The sequence below is a fragment of the Channa argus genome, chromosome 14 (genome assembly GCF_033026475.1).
Source record: "Channa argus isolate prfri chromosome 14, Channa argus male v1.0, whole genome shotgun sequence".
Classification (NCBI taxonomy): domain Eukaryota; kingdom Metazoa; phylum Chordata; class Actinopteri; order Anabantiformes; family Channidae; genus Channa; species Channa argus.
This window is the reverse complement of record NC_090210.1, coordinates 3,179,002-3,205,988: the sequence shown is the minus strand read 5'-3', so window position 1 is coordinate 3,205,988 and position 26,987 is coordinate 3,179,002. Positions and strand designations below refer to the sequence as shown.

The window sequence follows — 26,987 nt, the reverse complement described above, 5'->3', positions numbered from 1 at the left end:
GGAAATAATAAAACCTAATTTGTTGCAGCAAAACAGGCTGCAGACATTTTGGAAAGACAAAAAAAATGTGGAGTTTTAAGGGGAACAAAGTTATGTGGGGTTGTACATGACGTATAAACCAGCCAGATACAGCTACAGACAGGATCCCACTGAGTGCAGTGATCCTCCAAATGTTTTTATGAACAATTAAAAAACACAGAGGTTGCAGATGCGAGATTCCATCTGGGAAATTCTGTATCTGACTTTGAATGTCCTCCAACCAACAAGCATTCCTGGCAACAGCAATGAGTTATTCTTCCTAACCCAGTATTTACAGACAGAACCGACTGGACTGTACCACGGTGACTGCTTGAGGTCAAAACCACATCGCATCTCAAGCTTTTGACTCACTAAACTCTACCATCGACTGCAGACAAAAAGCTACAATTAAAAGAAATAAAGGACATAATACAAACATTTTTATTCTAGATGTGGTATATTATCTCATCCTGTCTAATTACACCTCCCTCGACACTTCCTCCCCAGTAGAGCATGTTAAAGGAAAGTTATTCCCCTATAGTCTCCTATTCCCCTCTGTGGGAGGCTTTACTGCAGCTATTTCGGCGGACGTGATTTAAATTTAATCACATAGCAGAAGGCACAAGCCAAGTGCCAACTCAAGGGTTAACTCTGGATGGGCCCCTCTCGAGCTACAGTACGTGGGCAGCGGATTGGCTGACATCACGCCAATAAAGGGGGTAACGCAGAAGATGTTTACCGAAGGAAACTGACAACTGTCATTTCTTTAGTGTGGGGGAGCATCTGTGACAAGAAGCACTTCCTATTTCTTAGGTCTAACATCTTTTTTTAAAGAATGATAAAAAATATATTTGTCTTTACTTTATGAGCAACATTGTATCTCTAGTAAATTCTGCCTATATTGATGGCATTTTGTCTGTATTCACTGTATATGTGTGTATAAGAAAATTGTACAAGTAGACAATTATAATAATTTAAAGAAGTAAAAATACAGAGATGTAATATTAAACAGTGCGTGCTCATAATTTATCACTGTTCTCAAACTATATTTTATTTAAAAAATGAAAATACAATTCATTGAACACGATAAATTAGGAAACAATACAATTACTAGGGTCCTGTCATTACAAGGATCGCCGTTGTTTACGGAGCATTTTTGGTTTAATCCCGTCAGTTACAGCCACTCGTGCAATTAATTAAGATTGTGTTGGTATGTAGTTATACATTCCTACATATTTTGTGAAGTACACACCAGGTTTGTTACTTTTTTGGACTGATAACAACACTATCACCTCAGGCTGGATTTTAATCAGATCAAACATTGCCCACGCTGTCAGAATGAAATGAAGAAAACTGTGCTGCACACTGATGAGTTTCTAATTACAATCCACATAATCACATAAATCATGTCTGCATCCAGCCTAGCTCTTGCTCAAAAGGCGGCGCTGTTTGAAGGAGTTTTAAGGCACAAAAGCTGTCAGCAGAGGTCAACTGAGATGTGTCCATGTTTAAACACTGCATAAACACACACGCACACACACGCACACACACAGTGTTATGCAATAAGAATTTAGTCTCAATTGCATTTAATCCCCTGTAGCAACTTAATCCTGAGGCTAAGCAAACTCTCCTCTTCAAGCCTCCCTGCTGCTCCGAGAACACAGAGGGGAAAAAAAGGAAACGAGGAAATGAAGGAGCACGATAAGGAAGGCCGAACAACAGTAAGACACAGACGAATAGAAAAAGAATAAAAGACTGCACAGAGCAGTCAGTGTCATGTTTTTGAACCTGAGGTTTCCATTTTCTGACATAGAGTCAAAGGGAAGTCACAGCTAACCACAGCTGCAGGAGCAAAATAAGAACAGGGGTCACATAAAGACATGCACTGGGGGATTGTAACTAAGCACTGTACTTGAGAAAAATCGTAAAATTGTTGTTCTTTCCAATTCACATGTGTGCATCTTCTACTCTACTACATTTATCAGCTGTTAGGATTTGACTTTACTGTACATAATTTAAAAATCATGGTTTGTTGCTTTTAGTTAAACTACTAAATAGCAGAATATCAGTAGTAGTGTCTGTAGTGTAGAGCACTAAAGTATTAGTAATATTAAGACAGCAACATAGTAAATAATAAAAGAAAACTGACAGGTTATCATATTATTATTCTGCTGCATGATGAGTACTTGCACGACACAGTACGTTCTGAGTTTTGTATTTTCACTCTATTATTTATCATTATTATTTTTTCAATTGTTGTAGTGCTACTTTTCTTACACGAAGGACTTAAATACATCTTCCATCACTGCAGATATGTAAAAGCAGGCCAGTGAAGACCAAAGTTACCTTTAATGACATAAAACAGCAATGAAGCAGTCCATCGTTGACGAAGTTCAGGCAACACAGATCAGGAATGGAACTCCAACAATTAAGGAGCAGCATCCTGAGTTTGAAGTCCACCTGGGGACCTTTGCTGCATGTCATATGCCAAACTACCGCCGTCATGTTTCCTGTATACTCTAAAATGCCTAAAATACCTATGCCTCAATACTTTGAGATGGCTTGTACATAGCATGTATGTAACTGTGAGATCATTTGCTCTGTACTTTTTAAAGACCTATTCAACACAAATTGCATTTAACCGGAGATTCAACAACCTGTAGCAAAAATGAATGATCTTAAGAAAAAACACATCGTTTGCAAACAGCTGGGGACTTGGCAGTGGTAGAGGATATTGTATAGTAGCAGAGGAAACCCTACCAGAACAAAGCATCTCTTAATCTGTTTTTTGGCAGAAGGGAACTGTTGCCTCTGCTGTCATTAAGTTATGATGGCCCAGAAACCTGTTTATGCACCTATTGCATTTTACTCATAGTGCAGGAAAAATATGTCCAGAATTAGATTATTTCTTCCATATTCTATCTTCAAAAAGAAAAAAAAACACATTTGCTTAAATGAAAACAAACTGAGAGAGTAACCTAATGTCTTTTGATGTAGCTGTTAACTGGACTGGTTACAAAGAAGTAAGTCAGTTGCTAATGCTTGATATTCAGTATGAAGAATTAAATATTTCAGTTTTAGCAGACTGGGGTAATGTTTTAGGACACTGTTGGCTCAGATCACACCAGAATGTGTAGTCTTCTATTTGTTTCCTGAGGAAATGTTTGGTCAAAGTTGCTCAGCTGCTTTTAAGCACACACTGTAATGCACTGAGACAGGATTTATTTCCCTATTGCGGCTGAATATATACATTGCATCCACACATAACCGTGTTAAATGTGGAATTAATAAAGTCAATTCACGGCTGAGGGGAGTTTACTCATACTAATGTTATTCCAAGGCTTCCTGACAATATTCTAGTTGACTCAGTTGAACTGAAGACAAAGCTGCTGTTGTTAATCGGTTTAATAAACACTGCATTAGTGCAGGATCTGATAGCTTGTATATAAATACCTCTGACAAGATATTTAAGCCTCCACGGAAAACTGAGTTTATGTTTTTTTTTTCCAAAAGCTTCCTTGTAAAATTCTAATAATCTAGGAATTTCTACAGCTGGTGGTACACTGATTGAAAGGAAGTCTTCCTACATGTACTTTGGAATATGGATTGATGAAAAGCTTTCATTTAATATACAGCACATATTTCAGACTTGGTTAAGAAACTCAAAAGGAAGGTTGGCTTTTATTTTGAAAATAAATCGTGTTTCACATTCTCTGCAAAGAAAAAACTTGTGGAAGCCACTTATTTGTCTATGATCCATTATGGGGATATACTGTACTCTCCTCCACTTTAAGGAGCCTTGATTCAGCGTATAATGCTTCTTTACGTTTTATTTAAAATGCAAATTCTCTAACTCAGCACTGTATTCTCTATGATTTAGTTGGCTGGACATCACTAAGTATTCATAAATGGTAAATGGTCTGCACTTATATAGCGCTTTTCTACCTACTGGCACTCAAAGCACTTTACACTGCTTCTTATTCACCCATTCACACTCACAATCACACTCACAATCACACACAGATGGGGGAGCTGCTATGCAGCTGGCCAACACTCACCGGGAGCAACTTAGTTGGGGTTCAGTGTCTTGCTCAAGGACACTTTGACATGAGACCGTAGAAGCCGGGGATCGATCCAACAACTGTGTACCACCGCTCTACCTCCTGCACCACAGTCGCCCCAGTCGTAGACAACAACACTGGTTTATATATTCATCTATAAAGCTTTGCAGGGTAAACTTCCAAAATACCCTAGTAACCTCGTTTCTGTCTGTTGTAGTTGTTATAACCTGACTGCCCATAAGTGGTTGCTCTCACATGTTCCTCAAGCTTGGACAGACCTTTATGTATTTTGTAAGTGCTGATTATGTATGGCTGCTATCTTAGCCAGGTCTCCCTTGCAAAAGAGGTTCCCCATCGCACTGGGATTCCCTGGTTAAATGGAGGTGAAATAAAAAAATTAAATAAAATACAAATATTTTTGATTGCTTCACGGTTATGACAGGTTTACGTGAGGATCCTACCTGACATTGTCATGGCGCTGGATGTATATTTTGTGAAAGATCCTTTCTGGGGGCTTCAGGAAATCCTCTTTCATCTCCATAGCTACGTTCCTGGGCAACAGACTCATTAGCAAGCGCTCCTGGGTGTGTGTGTTAAAGAGCGAGCGCAAGCAAGCGAGAGAGTAAGTGAGCAAGAGAGCGAGAGAGAGAGAAAAGACAGAGTGAATTTAAATATGTATTTATACAGACAAGCAACACAAAATGCTCATAGAATTCAGTGTTCGTAGCAAAACGCATGGAATCTAAACAACCAACAATGTGTGGAAATGACTTGTTGGTGCAGAGAGATTGGTGACGGGTTCAGCAGTGCACAGGTGCCGGTACCTGTTTCTCATTCTCATCCTCCATGCGGAGTCTCTCTTCAATGCAGTTGCGAGCCTGCAGGAAGGCCTTCCTCTGGGCTCGTTCTGTCAGGATGCGCACAAACAGCCCTGACAGGTTGACACTGGTGAACAGCACTGTGTTGGCAACCAACTACAAGCAGAATTAAAAAAACGATACACTGATTAAATTCTTTAGTAAAAAAAAAAAAAAAAAGAAACATGCAGTATTTGGAAATCATTACGACTTGCTATGATTATCCTCAGTGGTGTCAGCTTGTGTGTGTGTGTGTGTTTTCGTATCTATTGTTTGTGTATCTGCTGTTTGTGTGTCTGCTGCTGCATACAATTTCATGAAAACTGCCTAAAAGCACCTTCAGGATAAATGAAATTGTACTGAACTGAAGAAAAAAATAATCACTGTTACTTTTGGAGAATGCACTGCATCTGGCCATATGTACACTAAGTCTGACAAATGTCCTCACGTATAGGAGATAGTTGAGAGGGTAGCAGGGTCTAATACTTTTCTTTGTTGGGGCCTGTGACATTAAAACCTAGAGAGTCCATGCCCTGGTTCATCCATCACAGCAGATACGCAGCAGCATGACTGCTTTAACCTTGTGCAGGACACAAAGCAAAGAGTGTTTTTTTTCTTTTTTCTTTTTCAACTTGACTGAGATTAGACTTTGTACACAACCCGACGGAGGTCATATATTTTTCTCTAGAAAGCCCAGAATCGAGCTGTCACCATGGAAAAAAAATTACATATTTATATCTGAGGTCATTCATCATTTGTATTGTATTTAGCTGGAGTCAAAGGTGCAGTGAGTAATTACATTATACTTTGCATACACAGCACACTAGAATATAATATTTCAAGGCATTTATACTACAGTGAGTAGCACAATTACACTCTTACAGGATATTCACACTACTTCTCAAATATTTCTCAGTACAATGAATAATGGATTGCCTTGAAAAGACTTTCTTTGGCAGCTGCCTTTGTGCACGGCAGCAGTGCTGGCAAAAGGCAACGTGTTCAAATGAAGATCAAGTTACTTTGTAGCCTCAAGTCAGTAAATGTGGATGTCTGAGTTAAGTGGTGTAAAAAAAAAACCTCACTCCTCCACTAATCTGTGGTGATAACCTCACTTTGCTTTCAGGTGGGAATAGTTGACCGTCTCGCACTTCACACACTCCAGCAGCTACCGAGCTATTCGCTGTAGTCTAACTAGACGATTACAGCTTTTCACAAACTTTTTATTAACCCTTTTATTCGATACTAATTATTTTGTTGACGTGGCAACAATGGAAAAGACAGACTCCCCAAGACTTTATTTATAGCAGTAATTACACTTAAGTAATTGTTTTGGATTGGATCTAACATATTTGTTGTAAACTAACACCATATCACCTCTGGCAGCATTCCCACAGACTGATTTGTTAATGAAATGTTGGCACTGAAAAGAACAGATTTCATTCCCTTTTCCAGACAAAGTTCGAGTTATCACAGCGCAAGAGGGACTAGTAATAATTCTAAGTTACATTCCAGACTTCAGTAATAAGATATTTCAGACACACTGAGCCATGAAAGCAGACGGTGCAGTACTGTACACTGAGCGCCTGAGACCTATAGGTGGGTGGTTGGAGCAAGCCTGGCTGTGCGGGGTAACAGCTCATCTTTAAGCCTAATGGATTAGCTATCTCTGGTAGCTAACACATGGCTATGCTGATAACACATAGCCTACATACTGCAAAACAATCTCCCCTTGCAAATATGGAGTCATCACACGGTGGTGTCATGAACTGATCAAATCTCAATGCTGTTATGTGCTTTTATTACCCATGGTGGGTTTGACTGATGTGACATATCTTCTTTCCACGCACCTGAAGTTAGGAACGTGTGGATATGTGTGTATGTGCACCATGTATTACCAAAATGAGTTTGCACACTGTGGGCCCTCTGCAGTAAGGAATTAAATGGTAGGTAGGAATTAGGCAAGTAGGGTTCCTACTGTAAATCAGGTGAGGGTAGGTGTCCAGGAAATTAATGTCAGACAAATGTGTGACAGAAAAGATAAGAATTTACAGAGTGGCGTACCAATTTCCATTTCAGGTCTTAAAATACATGGATGGCTTAGCCCTCTTTTTTCACACTGAAGCATATAGTGGTCTGTGTGTGTGTGTGTGTGTGTGTGTGTGTGTGTGTGTGTGCCCTACTTCTCTTGCTAGCAGGATGTCACTCTGGTTCGTCTTTCTCATCCTGCTCCTTTTGGGCTGAATCATATGTTTGAAAAGCAGTTATGGCAATATTGGCTTTCCCCCTTCTTTCTGTATGTTATTTCACTGGGCCCTGAAGGTTTGCATCACCACAGACATGATCTATATGTTTGTTGTACAGTACAATTACTTATTCTATACAAAATATGGCAAATAAGATATGGTATATTTTGTATTAAGGTAAAAAAAAAAAAATGCAGTTGAAATTCAGACAGTGGGACTGGATTCGCCCACCACATGCCACCTGACGTCAGGATTCCCGTCTGAATGTCTTCTTTATAGCTCACCGTTTTATTTGATCCAGTGGCGGAGTTGACATGAAACACCGCGTCCTTTCATTAGTCAAATCAGCTCCGGGTAGAATTAGCCGGAGCAAATCCCCTGACCGCGGGAGCTGTCCGCGGTACTGAACCACAGGCAAAAATACGCGAGTGTGTGTCTTCACGGGGCCTGTGTGACTACATACTCTGAGCGTGTGGGGATAACTATGAGCGTGCACACGGCAAAAATCAAAGATTGCATACGTACCGTTCTCCATAGTTTCTGTGTTTTCACCGTGACGGAAGTGGCGGTCACAATCAGGTGCGAGATGGAGACCATTATTCCAAACACGACAGCCAAAAGTGTCCGCACAGGTAGGAGCGCGTAGGCGACGAACGTGACAAGGATGAGCTGCCACATGCCCTGCTCCGGGGACGTCGGGGGCTCTAACCCCATCGCGCCGAGCGAGAAGGGACAGCAGAGGAAGGAGAAAGTGAAGCCGAAGAGCAGAGTCAGGTTGACGATCTGTTGGAGCTGAGTCACTTGCAGGTACTTGACATTAGTTACGATGAACAGCGAGACGAAGATGACACAGTGGACTGGATGGGACCCTTTGGAGATGGTGATGCTGGGGCCGGACAGCAGCTCCACCATGGCCAGTGTCGAGGACAAGAAGATGAGCACGGCCAGGGCTTTGAGAGTGGACGTCTGCTCCAGCTTCAGGTTGTAGTTCTGGAAGAGAGACTCCAGCTCCTTGCAGTCGAACTCGTCCTCACACACGATGGTGGTCAAGGGGACACACGGTGGACAGTGACTTCTCTTCCGCCTGGTTTTGACTTTCTGAAACGGTATTTCCTCCATGTCAGTGCCATTCATAAACTGAATACCTGCTCACAGCTTGAGTCAAACGAAACGCGGATCCCACGCCGGCGGAGCCCGCAAGCCAACGGCCGGAGACGCGCACAGCGGGCTGGAGGCAGAGCGTCCCAGATAGCGGCGACTGGCCGGCGGCCACAGACGCACTCCACACTATCCACAGGTTGAATTGTGTTGTTCGGAGAGATCAGCCGCCAAAGAAACACTCATGCCACCGCCGCATTTACACACGACACGCTAATTGATCAGATGTTAGCATTAGTTTGGGCGCCACATGAAGAGCAGCGCATACGACGTCTAGTTCAGACGGTAACAGCTTTTTGCGAGGCTCTGATAGGATCACGCCTGCGCATTATGAGGTGAAGATAAGACAGGTCTCAGCTACTCAACACACAGTCAAGACGATTAGACTGGTGTGGCAGTGTGACAGAACAGTGCACACATCATCCATAACAACAATTTCTTCTTATTTCCACCTACACATGACATGTTTCCATCATTAAATCATGTGCAATTTAATTTGTGCATGTATTGAGTCATTTGTGCCCTTCCTTTTCCTGTTCTGTTTTACTCTCTCTCTCTCTCTCTAACACACACACACACACACACACACACGTACAATTGAACAAAGAGGGGGAAAGAGAAAGAATTAGAATTAAAAATGTCACATGCATCAATAAGCCTCCTAAGCTGCCGGCTATACTGTATTTGGCTGGCAGAGACATGGGGCAACATGCTTGCATACCATTCATCATTTGATTTCTTTAGTGCCAGTGCCACCCTCGCCATCTGCACTCTCTTGGCATTCAGGGGGGCGGTGTTTCATTCATTACTAGGGGAAGATTAGTCATCCGTCACAGGCTGCCGTTGCTATGACCCACCAGCGCCAGGAAAAGGTGTAAGAAAGTGACAGATGGATATGCGGTGCCAGCAAAGTCCAGCATTCACCCATGCTACCAGCACCATCACATGCCTTCTGTTCTTCTTGCCAGGTCCCCTCTCTGTGTCTTTCCCTCCCTCGGTTGTTCTACTTTTCACTCACATAACTCACCTATGGCACGAAGTGTACACCGTGTGACAGGTGAACAAAGAGAGAGAAATGGACGGGGCGCAGGGAAAATAGGAACGGAGAGGCAAAGTATTTGGCAGCCAAAGTTTGAGACAAATAGGAGGAAGCAGTTTGAGGAAGAGTGTGGACATGGCTCATCAAAACAAGGGCTTTAAGGCAAAGATACTTCCAAGCAGCTGTTTAATGAACTTCAAGAGCTTCTTAGTAGAAATGGCTGGAGGCAGCTGATGCTATATTAGAGGTGAACGATGCACTGATTTAGTATGTTGGCAATCATTTAAATCAGTTTACAAAATGAATCTTTTTAGGTCCCAGCTTCACAAAGGCGAGAGGCTGTCGGTTTACTGTGTCTCCAAATGTTTAACAAAACAAGCAAGTTTTTTTTAAATGTCATCTTTGGCTTTGGGAAATTTTTTTAATCCTTAATTCTTCGACGTTCAATATGTCAAACAATAAACTTCCACTTCAACTTCAACTTCCAGTTGTGTCTTTAGATACATTCTAATGTTGCAATAAATGACAGTTTGTGTCTGTCTTTTGTTAAATCTTTAAAAGACTCTTTATTTCTCAGTGAACAATTTAAACTATTACTACTTCAAAGGTGTTACTACTGCATGTGAGAGGCCCACAACAAAAGCCATCCCAAGTGCATGTGGACATTCAAGCTCCTACACCACATTTGTGTCAGCGGTGTTGTAATAAACCATGACTGGTTACCAAACTAGGTGTAAGGCCACAACACTGGGTCAAATTCAAGACATCCAGTCAATCATTCTTCACAGTGTGGCTCAAACAGCAAAGTGAAGTAAGCAAAACATATTTCAAAGATCACTAAATTACACATTAACTGATCATCGAATTCGTCACTGCGTGTAGCTGGAGAATGTGAAACAAACTTGTAGCTTTGCCGTTACGTTAAGCGATGTCATGCCCACAGTAGTAAACTTCACCTTCAGAGTTATTTATACACCTCTGAGTTATTTATCCCCACTCCTCTAATAGAAATATATGGGACATGGAGATGTAGGACATGTTGCCTTTAGGCTGATGCTCTGTCTTATCTACAAGTTGTTTTATTTTTGACATTTTTCTCTGGACTTCTCTGGAGTAGCTGACACAATGTGTTATTTTTGTTTGCCTGTAAGTGAGAGAAACGTCTTATAAAGCTGATATGCAAATGAAACAAAACTCCGCTGTTTGTAGTTCAGAGTGTAATGAATGTGGCATCGATTTTTACATTGTCACTGCAATGATCAATAATAATATTAATATCTCGCCTAAATGAATCTCGATAATGAGTGGGGTTTTTTTTTTTCAGTGTTGTTCTTTGATGCAAATATCAAATGATGCATTCAAAGCAGACAGATGTCTGACATTTAAATCCCCATCTACGCATCTGCATACACAGGTTTGTATTTTTTCCCGCTGTTGATTGCCACTTGATTTCCTCGCCTTTGTTTGAAGGCGTGTAGTGCTTGCTTGAGGAGCTCTCGGCCTGTTTGTAGAAGAAAACATTCGGAAATGAGAGCGGAGGTGATGCAGGGCCTAAAAGTGTTAATTCCCTCTGCTTTAGATGGCTTCAAGTGTAAGTGAATGGTCACACTCTGCCAGCCCTCATCTTCTGAGAACAAAGAGAGGTCTCATGGGAGATCACACCACAAAGCTGCACTCCAAGGACATCTGACAAGGAGACAGCAGCCTGCTTCCTGCTGCGTGCCTCTCTACTAAAAATCATCTTTGCTTCTCTGCATCTGTCTTTCTATTTCTGTCTCTTGTCTTTCGTCACACACACACACACACACACACACAAAGGAGACTCTTAGAAGGAAAGACATGAGAGCTGAGCATCTGAAATGATGTAAAACTGCTTCAACGTGCTACAACATGTACCTGACATATTTACAGTGCAAACCTGCTATTTGACAACAGCTTGATGAGTCAACAAGCGGAGCTCTCTGGAGTAATTAACATCTTCTCTGCCACATGTCGGTTATATAACTCCTTTCCAAAAGATGATCTAGGTGATGATCTACATTAGCAATGGTTTTCCACGTGTTTCATGTTGGACCTTTGGTCATGACTCAAATTAAGCGGTGAGATGTCACTCTTCTTCAAAACAACCTTCAAAAACATTTGCACAGCCCTTCATTTCTCCAACCGGCAGGATGTTTTGGAATCAGAAATCGAATAGCTCACACACCGCTGGTCTGGCTGAGGAGGAGGAGGACGAGAGGATAAAAAGCAGATGGATGAAAGAGGCAGAGCAAACAAAATTGAAATGTTCAGAGCTACTGCCTCAGTTTGAATAGTGCTTTACGCTTGCCGTCATCAAATGATCATCTGTAACGCCAGCTCAGCAGCTGGCGAGTCCCACCAGTGTCCGTATGTGGTTGAAGCATTAGTGGTTTTATAATCACAGGCATTTGAGCTCAACACCAGCAAATGAAACAGCCAAGAGAGACCCAAGAGGGACTGACGATGCATGTTGTAAATTAGCTAATGTCACCTTTAATTAAAACGTGGGTTTTTTTTATGCTTCTCACCCAGGTGTTCTTATCCCGGTTTCCTCAGAGATATGCAAACATGTGGTAAAGATAAGAACATTCTGCCAATTTCAGAACATATAGAAGTCTCTGAGAAGAAGGCCGTTTCTATGTATTATTTTCTGTTATATTACTTTTATGTTACTATAATACACACAAACACAAATTTGTTCCCTTTCCCTTACATACCAAGTATAACAGAAATTGTAAATCAAATATGGTCTCAAGTCATCTGTATTTCACATCAACTTCAAAGAAATGAGTCCAAATCCAGCCTTCATTATTAATTTGTAGAACGCCAATTTGTCAGAGCTGAAAAAAAAAAAAAAACTATGAGAATAATTACCAAATAAAAACTGGACTCATGGGCGAAACTTTGCAAGCTTATCCTTCACTCAGTACAGAAAATGACTGGTCCCCTTCTTCAAAACACCTTATAACATCTTCTAGTGTACAATCAATGGTACGTATGTCCGTTCACTAACAACAAGGTCATCAAACTAATTTTGCTCGCGTTTTACATTTTTTGCCCAACAAAATCTGAACCGAACACTGTTCTGCAGTCTGTCATGCTGAAAAATTATTTAGTTGAGGTAGAGATTCTTTGTTACAGGTCCATTCTCGAGTAGACCGACGATAACACGAAATCTTAACAGCCAGTTATTACTGTCCTGTCAAAAAATCATCACTAATGTCTGTGATGACTGTGATGGAAAACAGGCGTGTTGCTCCAAAATCGTGATTAGGTTAACAGCACTGTTTCAAATAAAGAATTTTTAGGTAAAATATCTCCTTTTTGTTTTACTTTTGAATCAACATACTCACTCCTGAGATAGAAATTCAAACCAAACCTAGGTTGTTAGAAATATTCCATATAACATATGCCATTGTTTCCGTTTTCTAAACATAGTAAATAAAATCGTCTTATTTTCCCACAAGACAGCTTGCTGATTGAAATCTCTTGCTTATCAACCTACACTTCTGAGGAACTCGTTCACAGCATCCTCCGGTACACACCACTCAATTCTAATCTTCCAATCACATCAGCATTGCTAATGAGCTCAGCATCTAGAGTGCATTATGGACACTGATTGTTTCAGTTGAAAGGGAGATTGTGTCAAGAAAGTGACAGCTTTCCTTTTCCACTTTTTCCTTTTCTCTGTGTCTCTGTTTAATAAGGGGTGAATTACTGTTTGGCTACTTTCTGTATGACAACTTTCTCTTGCTCTCTTTCAAACTAGGACTATGTTATTTTACATTACAGTACAGATGTGAATCTAAAAGAGCAGACTACTGCAAATTTGAAAACCCCCAGCATCACAGTTAAAAATGAAGGTCAGGGGTTTGCTTATAATGACAGAAGAAGTAACCACCTGTGCCTGTTTCACATGCGTACGTGTGCAAGCTAAGGGCGGATCAATAGCCATCAGGTGCATGCGATTTAAGAACAGCCCCCTCCCATTGTGAAATCCTCTTAAAGCTTCTGACGGTTCACGTAATCTGGGTTGAGGCAAAGTGTGAGTGTGTATCTGTGTGAGCTTGCGTTTGCATGCAGTACATGTGCCTTGTCCACTCCCACAATGGCTGTCTTCCAAACGTATCACGTGCCCCGCTAATTTTCAAGGGCTTGGACTGTGCAGCACATGTGGGAGGCAGACAGACAGACAGACAGAAAAATGAAATCAGCAATCTAATCTGCTGGGTCACTTACAGATGTGATCACATTAAGCACTGCACTAATTACAAATACACACACACCCTGAAGTCAGCTCGATTTCAACATTAAACCTGACAGGAAGAAAGGTAATAAAAACTAACAAATAAAGCTTTAAATTAATGATCCTTTATTCAAACGCTGCCAAACCTTTGGTAAACATTAAAATCTATTCTGATAATGTTATACTTGGTGAAATCATCTCAAAACCCAATGGAACAAGAAAGACTGACAGCCAGATAATCAGACAGTTAAGCACGTTTGGGATGTAAAACCTCACTGACTTGACTTGAATCAAGCTTATCACTTAATTTATTTCCCCTCTGCTCAATTGAGCATTTTAGTTTCTTTTAGTTGGATATTTCAGTTTTCTGCGACATAACTTCACTCGGTTGGTTTGGTTTATAAAAAAAAATGCATTTTCACCCATAAATCTGATACCTGATACCTGATACAGGTATATACAAGACAGAATTACGCACAAAGTTATCCACAAACTATTAATGGAGAATTTAGCAGTTGGAGAACAAGATATTTCCCTCAGTAATTAATGCCTGTCAAGTGCAGGAAGGAAAAACACATATTGGTCTTGCTAAAATGTTAGCCGTACCACCTTTATAAGGTGATGCTAATGTCTTTGTGTGTCCAAAAGAATCATTTAATTTAGGATGAATGGAGTTCCAGTCAGATTATTGTTTTTCTTACCATGGTTACCATGGTTACCATAACATGGTTTTACCAATGTGTAAATATGCAGATCTGTCTCTAAAGTCAGATTTGGAGAGCACCTTGTATCTAAACCAACTTATTTCGAATCACGGAAAAAAAAAAAAAACAAAAAAAATGTCCATCAACAGTAATAATTGAGGAAAAAAACCAAATACAGATAATGTTTTGAAAAAGTATCTTTAAAGTGCTTCAAAAGAGCCTCTAATCCTCTTAGTCAGCTAATGGCAGAGTGACTATAAAGACATTATACTGCTTTGGAACTGCAGAGCCAATTTGACATCAAAGTGAAGTGAAATGAGAAAGTGAGTAAAACGTGGTCATAGAAATCAAAAAGAGATTCCCATGATGCGAGTCAATAGACACCTAGATAATAAGTACTAAGTGGGTCACATGAGGTCAGACTACTAATCTGGGAAACAGGCCAAAACAGAGCAGACTAATTAGAGATGAGATTCAACAACACTTGGGGAGGCTTAATGTTGTATAGGAACTGAATATGGAATTTCAAAGACACAAACAAGATTTAGCAGGCACGGAGGGCAGACCCTCCTCTTATTTGTGCCCTGTGTTGCTGCTCTCACAAGAGGCAAATACTTCTCTGGGGGAGGTGGGGCCCGTGATCAATAACTAGGAGAAAGTGGCCGCTAGCCTTGATCCTCATTAGTGCAGGGTTAGAGCAGATTAGCTTGCACCTGAGCCCCTATCACAGTCTTTCTCAAACAACAACTCCCTCCCAACCGGGCTACCTGGAAGCACCAGCGTCAGCATTATTCAGAGATGTGCTGCGGGTCAGTCTGTGTAAGAAACACACAACTTGTTTGGCGTTTATCTCATTGTGGGAATATTCAGATTTCATTCAAACCCACCAAAAAAACAAAAGGAACAATAGAAAAAAAATGTGGTATGGGGACAGGTGGGGGTCCTTCGAACAGGGTATGAGGAGGGTGATTAGTGTCACTTAGAAATAATGGTGGTTGCCACAGCAACAGTTGTTACAACAGCTGGGTTAAGGACAGTTCAGGGAAAGGTAAGGAAGAGCAGAATGTGGGATGTGCAAGGATGTCACACCAGTACCAGTCTTCACTCCACTGTTGTAAGTTGACAATTACTATAAATAAAACATACTGAGGCCTTTATGTGCCGTTCTGTTAATTAAGAGTTTATTTAAAAGAAATTTTTTTAAAAAAGCTATCTCTTTTTGGACGCTCATCAATTGGCTGCAAACCTAGCTAAAAAGGAAAAATACTGAGGACACCGTAGTCTTGATATGGCAATGCCACATCTGGCCTGACACCTCTGCCAACCTGCACACAGAAAGAACGGTCACACAAGCACACAATCAACACAAACACACATATTCAGACACACCTTTTCCCCCCTGGTGTAAAAAACATACACATACTGCACAATCAAATACTGTTCATGTTTTTCCACACAAAAACTAATGGTATCAATCTCTATCTCTCTTATAACCACACACACACACACACACACACACTATTTCCCAGTCAATCCAAGGTTTCATTCAAAGAGACAGGAGGATACTTGTAGAGCTGCCACCAACGATGATTCTATTAAGCTGAAGGCTTTTGGGTCAAACAAGTACCCTTATACTTCCACTATTTTGTATTTCCCCCCTTACATTAATAAATTAGCTTTAGGACTTGAGCAGACTTGCCTGCTCTCTGTCATCCTTGTTCACATCAGCCCCTGGAATCACTGTGTGAGGTGTCTGAGATTTCTTGTAAGTGCCTCTCCATTACCTTTTTCCTCTCTTGATGACAAACGGGAATACATCGCCCCTAAAAGGGAAGCAGCCGTAAGGGGAAATTGGAAAATCTAATCGCGGTAATGACGATGAAGATACACCTAACAGTCAGCGATACTGTATGAGAAACAGAAGGATTTGATTTGGATGCCGACTAGCAATCGACAAAACAGGTGGCACAGAACAAAACTTAACAGGAAACAAAACTGGGTATTTTCTCAGCTCGTGCCCTGTTTCCCTGTTTCCCCGTTTCGGTGGATGGTGTCTGCATGGTTATGGTTCTGTTTTGTGGTGCTAAAACACTATGTGGACTAAAATTGTAAACTGTAAAAGTGCTGAAACCACAAGTTGACATGAAATGAACAAAGCCTGAGTGGCTCCCCTGAGATGCCAAAGATGGATGATGTTCCCGTGTGTGCGCCTGAACTATCCTCCCTCGCTCTTACAACACGTACCATCTCCAGTTCTCGTGTAACTACTTTATGACAATCATTACATTATCACATGAACATAACCTTCGCCAGCTAATCTGAAGGACTCCTGGGACTCTGTCTCTCACATCCACGCAACGCCATTCACTACGTTAGTTCTGTAAGTCGATGAAAATAAACACTTTAAAGAAGCTGGAGTTGATCTCTAGCATCCAGTGTTTGAAACCAAGTGCAAGACAGGTCTGAGGGGTCAAGAGATGATTTCTGCTTTTTTTGATTCACAACCTTTTCCAGAGTCTCCTGAAACATGTGGCCTTTTTCTGGTAAATCGCTTAGAGAGGGACAGGAAAGAAAAACAGATTCAAGCAGTCATAAAAAAAAAACAAACCCACTATTAAACTAACAAATTATCAACATCTATAAGAAAAGTAGGTACACTTCAAACTCTCTCCCTTTTCAGTAGCATTCTGAATGATGCTGATACACGCTGTAACAACTCAGTTCACTGACAGTCAGAAACACTAAAGTCTCTCAGCCATGCAAGAGAGGAATGTGACTGAGTACAGGGTTTTTTTTTTTCTTAGTTTGTTTTTTACCATTGTAGGTCACCAAGAGTACGATTAGCATAGGAGGGTGCATGCTGACATCTACTGTTCCTTTGTGGCAGTGCAAATGTTCTACAGTAGGTCAATAAAAACCACTGGGGCTTTTACAATGCAGACAACACACACACACAAAAACAGCATATATACATTCTGTGTTTAATTATTAGATTCTCTATCACCAGTTTTAATAGGATACATCAAAAGGAATTATGTGGGACATTTATGGACAAAACGTTTAAAAAAAAAGAAGAAAAAAAAAAGGACTCGCTTCAAACGTGTGTTTGCTTTCGATTTTTAGACAATTTACATCTATAAAGACTAAACACATTTTTCTTCTAAAACAGACAACGAAATATGTGTAACAAAAATCCATGACATGTGGCTATATTGACATCAAAGTGAACACAGCACAAGAAGAGAATAATGCTGAATCAGACTAGGAATGAAACGGTCTTCTATGGACTTTGTGCACCTTAACTGTGCAACACTGGTCAATTTGCACTTACGGTTTGAAGCAAGCATTTCGAACAAAGAGGTGTAAACATTTTTGTAAGGCACAAGGTTATGTTACGGTCTGTACATCTGTTCGTTTGGTACATGAAGACAGAAGGAATATTCTCCAATGGCACCATAGGGTACTGCAGTATATCAAAAATAGAACAGTGCATCACCAGCATCTATTATGAAAACAATAATAACCTGTGACAGTGTTTTCCTATGCAAAGAACTAATTACACTGTGCATTTCTTTCATCAAGCTGCATAGTTCCTGCTTAAATCAACGCAGCAAAACGACACGATTTTCCAGTTTAGTGAGCCATCTATTCAAGTACTGTCCTAAAAAGCTAATTTAATTACAGCTCTCTAACAAGCATTGAGAGCGACACTCTTATTTTTTAAAGCAAAGATTATGAACAATGCTAGAAATTTCCAAACTCCGTATTGCATTTGATTGCAGAAGAAAACAATGATTACAGTCTGTAAAGTTACTACATAATCTCAGACTCATGTTGCGCCAATGCTGGAGGCAACGTTGTTCCACACGGACCCTGAAAATGGTACCTGCGTCACATCACACACAGGAAAAACAAAACAAAACAAAAACAGAACAACACTGAAGGTCAGATTTTAGGTTAACAGGTAAAAGGTCACGATTGATTCATGATAACAAACACTGTGAAGGTGCCTGAATGTTGTCTACGCGGCCAGTGGATGGCACTAAAGCTCAACGTGCATCTTCACCCACTGCTCTAGTTTACTTCTAACATAACTTTATTCATTACAGAACCAGAGAGGGTGCTATAGCATGAAGGACTTACATGAAATACTCAGTTTTTGGCGACGTCTGTGTGTTGAACTCTGCCACTGGGATGCCTCTGGCTGACACCCGCGGACCAAACATGGCTGCTGGGTAAACGATTGAAGATGTGCCCACCTATCGGTTAAGGACATGAGGGCAGTGACATCAGCGTCAACTTGAAAATCTTATGTGAAGCATTACCGTCTGTAGAGGTTCTGAACAAATAAAACTGTTATACAATCGGGGGGCAGCTATGACTCAGGTCATTCACTACATTTACAGAAGGTGGTTCAATCCCCGGGTCGTCTGGTCCATGTGTTGCTCATGGTGTCTGTGTGTCGCTTGGGATAAAAGGGCCAAATCACTAAATGTAAATGATGTGTGTGCTCCTCACCTGTAACATCTGCCAAATGAATGAATGTGAATATAAGAATATTATAAAAGAGAAAAACATAGGATAACTGACCACCAGACAGAGGTCACAGATTTCCATTTCCTTCTCCACTTTGGTCAAAATATGAGAGTCCAGAGTTTCTCCAAAAAACACCACATTGGGCCGCAGGAGACCATGGCAGTCATTTTCCTCACACCTTGATAAAAGCAGCAGCAAACAGTTCTTAGACAGAGGTTACAACATGCATAAAAAACAACAAGAGTCAAGTCTTCTCTCCTATGTAAACTAAGCATAATATAAAAATGAAACAATGCCTTCCCAGATAAATTAAACCATACAGTATAACCTGTATGACAAGTGTTCCTGTCCACAAGCTGTGTATGTTGGGCCATGATTTTTCGCAAATGTAAAATGCCTCATAATTGTTATTGTCATCTCTGCCTTTCTTTTTTGTAAATTCCATCCTGGCTTTCTAATACTTACTGCTGATATGTTTGCAATTGTGTTTTGCAATGCCTCCGATTGTTTTCCCTTTTTTTCGCTGGCCCATCCACACAAAATAAGGCATCCTGATTTCCTCGCCTACAATTTGCACCAGTCTCCAAATCCTCAAAAGCGTATAAATTTTGAGGAAAGAGAGTCATTGCTGAGCTATACACGCCTACGAGGACAGGCGGATGTTTTGGGCTTGTGCCCCTGGTTAAAAAAAGGAAAACTCCAGGCATAGTACAGTATACATACATTGGATAAGCACCAGAAAACTCTAATCTCTCAGCATTACTAATATAAAGTAATCCAACCGTGGCAGTTTGTCCACTGGAATCTGGGCATCGGGAACATCTGGACCAGGTGCACTGTATGTGGACAGAAAAAGCTGGGTTAAATAGCACTTTACTCACATTGGGGTCACGCTAAAAAGATTAGACATTACTATGAGCTCCATAGGGGCTCCCTCTTACCCCTTATCCTTAAGGGCAGCACATATGGGGCTTCGCTTGTTCAGAGTCACATGTCCACAACTCATACAGCGCGTCTCCAGCAGGCTGCCTGCAGTTACAAATTCAAAATACAGATGTGGTTCAATTATGGACTGCTATATTGGACTCGCCACAAAATTCGTTGGCAATGGCAGGGTTACATCCTGAGTCATAAATGGTTAATTTAAACAAGTGAAGAAGAAATCACTCTCTCTTTGGAACAATTTTTTCATAATCCACAAGGAAATAGTATAAAAAACAGAACAGCCTGACAATGTCTCCTTAAGATGGAAATTAGAGAATCAACACTTGAACTGAGGTCACTGCAAGATGCTTTCTGAAATTGGTCCACTGACATTAAATTAGTGACTAACTCTGTGGGCAGATCTCATATTTGTTTAAGAGGCTAAAATCTATGAATCACATGCTTCCATATTCCACCAAAACCAATGTGGTGTTGTCAAAGTTTCCATTAATGAATTTGAGCAGTCTCAGTACTAGTTCTTTTTATCAATATCTACAGGAAGCATTTTATAGCTTAAGCTATTTGTTTAGTAAATCGCATAAGAAAATTAGCACTTTGCCTCTCACCGTGAATTTTAAGCACATTTTTTGACCCGGCTTGTCGGTGAAGATCGTCTATGCACTGGGTGATGACGACCACAGAGCGTCCCTGCTTCTTTAGCCGCGCCTCACACTCAGCAATAGCCAAATGGGCAGCACTGGGTTTCTTGTTCATCACCAGCTCCCTCCTGTAATGGTAGAACTCCCAGACCCGAGACGGGGTGCGAGAGAAGGCCTCTGGAGTCGCCAGGTCCTGAAGATGCATTAGCATATATATGTTTGGAGTCAAAGTCCTAAGGTTAAAAGGGCAGCAGTCAAAAGTGCCACTTTCAGAGGCGAAAATTAGATACTAAAAAGCACAATCGATTAAACACTTCAGTTACAGTAGCAGATTAATACATTTAGATTAACGACAACTGATTACTTGTTCCCAAAGGTAAACATTGCTGCATCCCACAACATGAATCCAGATTACGCAACAAACAGCATTTCTTTCTTTACTGGCTGTGGCTGCTGAGATAAATTCATTGAAGTGTGGAAGATGCATTATGTAAACATAAAATCCACCCACTGTACGGCAACAACTCTGAACCACAGCTAAAAATCAGGCTTTGACCTAAATAAATAAAAAAAAAAAGACAACTTTACACCTATGTATATGTCTTTTTTAATACCTGTGACTGCCACTTCCTCCACCTCTCATTTTCTCCCCTGAAGGTTGGTACTCCACTCTCTGCACTCACACCTGCACCCGTGATGATTGCTATGTGTTTGGCTTCAGAAAAGACCTTGCGGAATTCAGACATGTCTAGAAAATCAAAAGGAAATTCAACTATAATCAAGTGCGTTAGTAAATGTCTTTATATTTAGGGAAAAACCATAATTTCTCTATTAATATCAGGTGGGGTGTTCAATCTGTACTGAAGAATCCTGCTATTCATTAAAAATTCAAATTGTTACTAACAAGGCCAATATCCACTAATTATAGCAATTTGAATACAGCAAAGCATGTTACAATGCCTGAATTATACATTTAACAGTGTTTCGAAGGTGATTTTACATTAGTGACCTCAGCTATTTGTTTAAGAAAAGGGTAAAAGGTGAAGATTTACAGAAATGTAAATAAAGATACATATAACCCAGTAATTGTTTCTAGTGATCTACTACACAAATCTTAATCCAGTTATTCAGCAACCATGTGCTTGTCTCATTCATTAGGAGTTATCAATGGATTTTTTTATGCTTCTCACATATGTGTTTGTTAAATATTGCATTTAACTTAATCAGGTGAAAACGACGTACCGGCTACCAATTGTTTGAGACAAAGCTGATTTTAACTTGACAAATCCAAAAACTACATTTCTATAAACACAGAAGTTTAAATAGTTACCCGAGCTGGGTCTTGTTTCCACCAGAGTCCTTTTCGAGGCATGAGTGGTACACATGCGAACACCAAGTGCAAACACCGCTCGATTTTGGAGAAGCATTATTACTACTGTTTTAGAAAAGCAGAAAAAAAAAATTAGAAACAAAGAAGAACATAAAGTGGCCCTTTCTCTGCTTGTTTTCCATCCCCCCCCCCTGCTGATTGCTGGCATCAGGTCTTTTGAGTGAATCAGAAGCTGGGAGATGACTGTGAAAGTTAAGACACTTCATGGTTAATTCCTGTGGAAAAGTCAAGAGACGTTAGCCCTGTATGAGCAAATGTTTCCCACTTTCTATACAAATGCAAGGAAAGCAAGTGTCTAATCAAATCAGAGATGCTTCTAACAGCAATGTGCCTGGATTTTAATCTTTATAAAAGGCAGGAAAATGCCACAAAATAACAAATTGACTAAAAATAACGAGTGAGCAGTAAGTAAAATCCCGCTACTTTTATGACAACAGACAACTGGGCGAGTCCTGTTAAGTGTTAGCCTTCAGTGTAACGATGCTTGACTTCTACGAACATAAATATCAAATGAAACGCAGAAAAACACTGGATTTTACATAACAGTGAGTCATGAAGCTGAACAATTATAGCGCTGTTGTTCTTTTTTTAGTTGGTAATTTTGGATGTCACCAAGCAGCCACTTCACTTCCAACAGCCCGATATCTTAAAAATACAAGAAGCTTACTTTAAATACCATGTTGCGATTTCCTTCTTTAACCACTGAGTTGCATATTGTGAACATAACGTCACTGTGAGCTCGGTTAAGCTAATGCACTGACGTTACTTACGAGTTTAATCTCGTCGTGCTCGCTGCCACATAAACAGGGATAACGATACGTGCACATTCCAACGTAAACCTCTCGACAATATCAACAGAAAACAGCACAGCAGGAATACACGGAAATGCACCTGCCTTAGAAACTTTATCATACTTGCCTTGCTAAGTGAAATTTCCAATTTTACAGCGGAGAGTCGAAGCAAGTTCACTTGTTTACTTCTAGCTTAGCAGTTAACACGAGCAGCCGTAAACGCCGCCGCACTGTCGTAAATACTGCTCAAACGCTCGGCTCTGCGGATGAGAGTAAAAAGTAGTTTGGCAGAGACACCTGGTGGTTGGATGATGTAAGTGTTAAGATTCGAGGATGATTCACACATTGTGCTCATGATAGAATCAAAAGTATATCAAGAATTATTTGATTATATGTCATCTTGCTATTTAATGGACGTTTAATGTTCTAATTAATTTTTAAATTATACTTAACAAACACCGGTGTTCTATGCAAAAAATAAAATAAATAAAATTGTTTGGTGGAATTCAAACATTAATAAAGTCTCATCCTTTTGTGTTGATACTGTGTGTATGCTGCATTTTCTCTGTTTTGAGACAATAAACATCTCATCTAAACTGAAATGAACAAAATCCCCAAAAACATGGCAAACAAAAGTGGTTGCTTTGGTTTTTTTGAGGTTGGCACTGTTATATGTGGATATATATGTCTTAACCTTTGTGAATTATTTTTATTATTATTGTTGTTGTTGGTGGTGATGGTGGTGATGGTAGTATATCATTTATTTGCTTACAGGCAACTTTTTACTTTCTAGTTGTGTAGTGGGGTATATAGTGTATGTGATGTGCATATATTGTTATATATTTTTAATTGTTTGCCATTTTCCTATAAAAATTAGACTTTTGTAATAATTATACTAACACATTCATATTATTAAATATTGTAAATCGTCAGAGAATTGTACAACAATACAATTACAGATACAATATGCTATACTTAATTATGGCCAAGACATGTATACATGAATTATTCGTCAATTTCTGAGTTTCAGGGTTTTGACAGATATCATTTAAAGCTTTGTCTGGTTTAACGCTGCAGATTCTTCCTTTTTCTGTCCCACTGTACATGCCATATTTCACCAACGCCTCTCTGTCTCTCTCTTTCTCTCTCTCTTTGTGTGCGTCCTCCCTCCTCTCCATCAATAGCTACCTCCCAGTGTGAGTGGCCGTGTTTCAGTGTCTGCCCCAGTCGGCCAGTCATCACTGGACACTGGTTCAAATTGATGGCGACCATTCCAGACAGCAGCACAGACCGCCGTCCGATAAGGAGACTCCGCTCCAAGAGCGATACCCCATATCTTGTTGAAGCCCGGCTCTCCTTCAACCTCCGGACAGGTAGGCGCTCATCCATCCGCCCTGCCCCCAAATCTTCTTGCTAGATGTTTGCCAGATGTCGTTATGATGGACTGGAGAAACTGTAACCTAAGATACGCCTCTTTTACGCAACAGCCATACTCGCTTTTATAGTGGTTGGCTGTAGTTTGTTGTGAGATTTATCACTCAAAATTTTATTAATGATTCCAAATGTTGTAAGATAGCGCGAAATGTGACGGAAACGTTATGCAACTTTGTGGACCAACGCTGGTAGGTACTGACGTGTCTCGCGCAAAAAATAAAGAGAGTTCAGAAGTTAAAAAGCATTTTTTTTTAAAATAGCTTTAAATATGTGTTATTTTTTTGATTCCGTCAGCGCCTGGTAATTGCTACCACTGTAATGTCAACGCAGTTACATAATAAGAAGAAGCTTCAACGTGACCCGGAGTAGCCCAGGCTTTGGCAGTGCTCGTGGTGCACAGAATCGCAGGGGGTATCCGCTTTGATCAGCATCTTTTGGAGATTTTAATCACCTATTTTCAACCTGTTTTAATTGATCCTGTGATGATACGCGTGGTGAACAGTCTTCGGTCTCCATCACCTTTTTACAGAGCGTGTTGCATCCTCTGTTACCATGGTGACTTGGCATTTTGTGCTGAGGATTCAGATATGATTCACTACAGTGTAATTAAGATCTAACCGTCTGTTTTTACCGTAAATAGATCTCACGGTAGTTACATCAGTCATTTAATAATCTCTAGATGCTTGATGCTTTGTAGCAGTCACAATAAATTCTCATTCACTAGCAGGATCTGAGTGTGCCCACATGTGTAATTTAGAATGGCATCGCGAGTCCTAGGCTGTTTGTTCCCTAATACTCAAGTACAAAATGCAAACCATTTTTCGAACCACTGCAACTTTACATACTATACAGCCCCAGCATCTCAGCCAGCTGGATTCACAGACATAAGTAATGCTTGGATGCTGTCCAGTTTAGTAAGGGATGTTATAAAACGCGTGTTCTGAGGTTGCTTATCTTCTTTTTTTTTTTCACTATACTTCCTTTTCAGCTCACATCTTAAAATGTAAAAGATACTTGTGTTCTTTGCTCTTTTGGGCTGTGCTGATGTGAAGAACTTAGTGATTGCTCTTTGGAAAGTGTTTCTTTCAAGGACCAAGTGTAGACTAGTGGCACTTTGTGTTAATATGTTTATTCAACGACAAAGCAGTGTGTGTGTGTGTGTGTGTGTTAGTGTGTGTGTGTATGGGGGGGGGGGGGGGGGGGCATACCTGATGTCTGCGATTAGTTTATTTTGAGATTATCTGTTGATTATTTTCCATTCATCCCGTCTGTAAAAGGTCCTAAAACGGTGAAAGTATCTAGTTGGTCTAGGAGGTCTAGGGTTGATAGTTCAGTCCCTGATTCCTTCTGGTCACATGGTGAAATGTCCTTTTGAAACCCCTTTTGTCCACCAATATGCTCCATGGGGATTATAGACCTGATCCCACCCACCCGAAAACAATCTGAAAAGCTGAGAACAAGTGAATCAACTAATAATTTCTGCACCACTGAATTTTATACTGGATGGACTTTATGGAGCATTTGTGTTACCTCAAGTCAGGACAGTGGCAGCCTAGACTCAAGATACTGAAGTGACTAAAACTCAGAATGTTTTCGGTCCAGGCCTTAAAGTGACTGCACCTTCTTCTAGTGCAGCTTATCAGTTACCATTAATATAGCTGCTGTATCAGGAGCCTCCAGATGTGTAACGTGAGGCAGCATAGTGCTGGAAAAAAGAGCAATGGTGCTCTCTTGTGTTTTACTGGATGAATGAATCCTAAATTTAAAAAAAGCCTCCCAACATGTTTATCTCAGATAAGCCTCCTCACTTCTAGGCTGCTCACACCAGTGAGTATTTGGTCTGTGGAGACAAGCTTGTTGTCAATGGCAGGACACTGTCATTTGTCTCGATGCTTCTTTTTTACTTCCCTACTCTACAACAATCTCATACAAAGCATGCGGATGGTATGGGGGCGATTTGTAAAAACAGCACTGTTGACTCACTTCCACCTGAAGAAACAGAGCAGAATTTAGCTTTGCTTATTGCCAAGGAAACCAAAAGTCTCATGGTTGCGTGCCCAGGTGCTTAATACTGATAAATGGCGAGGGCTTCCAAGGACATGAAATGAGAACTAAGCAATTATCTCTGTGTACTTCTGAGCAAGACATCAGATTTGATTTGTCTTTGTTTTGTTTTTCAGGGTCCTAATAATGATGTAATACACATCATATAAAATTCCAGATTACGTAATTATTCAGTTCACAAAGTGTGCAAAAACACGGGGAAGGCGATAATCAGTGTTTTTATTTATTTTTTTTTGTGTGGACTAATTTGTTTTACAGCCACTAGTAACCTTATGACCGTATCCATGTTTTTATCAATGAACTGCTGCTTCACAGAGAACAGAAACCACAGTAAGGTTGTAATGCAGACGCTACAAATCTGGCATATTTCTTTTTCTCTGAAATTGAGCTGTGCAGTTTGGCTTGATGTGGTTTGCGGTGACTGTCTATGCGATCATTTGGAGATGAAGGTCTACAGCCGTACAACTGTTCAGTATTTATCAGCTGACACTTTGCTTTATTCCGTCATGCTGAAACTGAGCTCCGTTAGGCTTGATTTTCTATCCCTGCGTTTTGTGGCATTTCAGTCTGTAGCATTGCTTTATTGCAGTGGTCTGTTTAACATCTGATCTAATCTCATTTTTCTCCACAGTTAAATGGCTGTGCATGCAGTCATGAGGACATAATGGTATAATGGCATGATTTATTGTGCAGCTATCTTCAATTGTGTCGCCTGTCATGAAACATTAAAAAGGTGGAGGTGTAGATGGATTGTTGACCTACTTCACTGCCTTGATTTAAATCACCACTGCCTCTTGTGAAGCTTCAGATTGTCAGTACAGCCTCACACAAATACACAT

General features: G+C 40.4%; 3 protein-coding genes across 6 annotated transcripts in view; 1 reads left to right on the top strand and 2 right to left on the bottom strand.

Moving 5' to 3' along the window:
- Positions 1-9,258, bottom strand: part of LOC137098285 (adenylate cyclase type 1-like) — a 36,459-nt gene extending 27,201 nt beyond the window's left edge. For 2 of the 3 annotated variants that reach the window (XM_067474378.1, XM_067474379.1), the window contains exons 1-3: positions 7,708-9,255; positions 4,904-5,053; positions 4,541-4,659 (exon numbers count right to left, since the gene is read on the bottom strand). In XM_067474378.1, coding sequence (XP_067330479.1) covers positions 4,541-4,659; positions 4,904-5,053; positions 7,708-8,316 — 878 coding nt within the window. In that variant the 5' untranslated portion in view covers positions 8,317-9,255. Of the gene's footprint in view, positions 1-4,540; positions 4,660-4,903; positions 5,054-7,707 lie in introns of all 3 variants that reach the window. The other variant, XM_067474380.1, reaches the window with a different exon arrangement.
- Positions 9,259-17,310: 8,052 nt separating this feature from the next.
- On the bottom strand, positions 17,311-22,931 carry LOC137098645 (NAD-dependent protein deacylase sirtuin-5, mitochondrial-like). The gene is made up of 9 exons (XM_067475103.1): positions 22,778-22,931; positions 21,800-21,904; positions 21,084-21,217; positions 20,437-20,662; positions 19,828-19,915; positions 19,669-19,722; positions 18,941-19,064; positions 18,494-18,609; positions 17,311-18,236 (listed from the first exon to the last, which is right to left on the bottom strand). The coding sequence occupies exons 2-9, from the start codon at positions 21,894-21,896 to the stop codon at positions 18,164-18,166; spliced, it is 912 nt and encodes a 303-aa protein (XP_067331204.1). The 5' UTR covers positions 21,897-21,904; positions 22,778-22,931; the 3' UTR covers positions 17,311-18,163.
- An 874-nt stretch (positions 22,932-23,805) lies between these two features.
- Positions 23,806-26,987, top strand: part of LOC137140782 (phosphatase and actin regulator 1-like) — a 41,407-nt gene continuing 38,225 nt past the window's right edge. Inside the window, exon 1 of one of the 2 annotated variants that reach the window (XM_067529405.1) lies at positions 23,806-24,023. In XM_067529405.1, the coding sequence (XP_067385506.1) occupies positions 23,912-24,023 (112 nt within the window). In that variant the 5' untranslated portion in view covers positions 23,806-23,911. Of the gene's footprint in view, positions 24,024-24,144; positions 24,273-26,987 lie in introns of those variants that run through there. The other variant, XM_067529406.1, reaches the window with a different exon arrangement.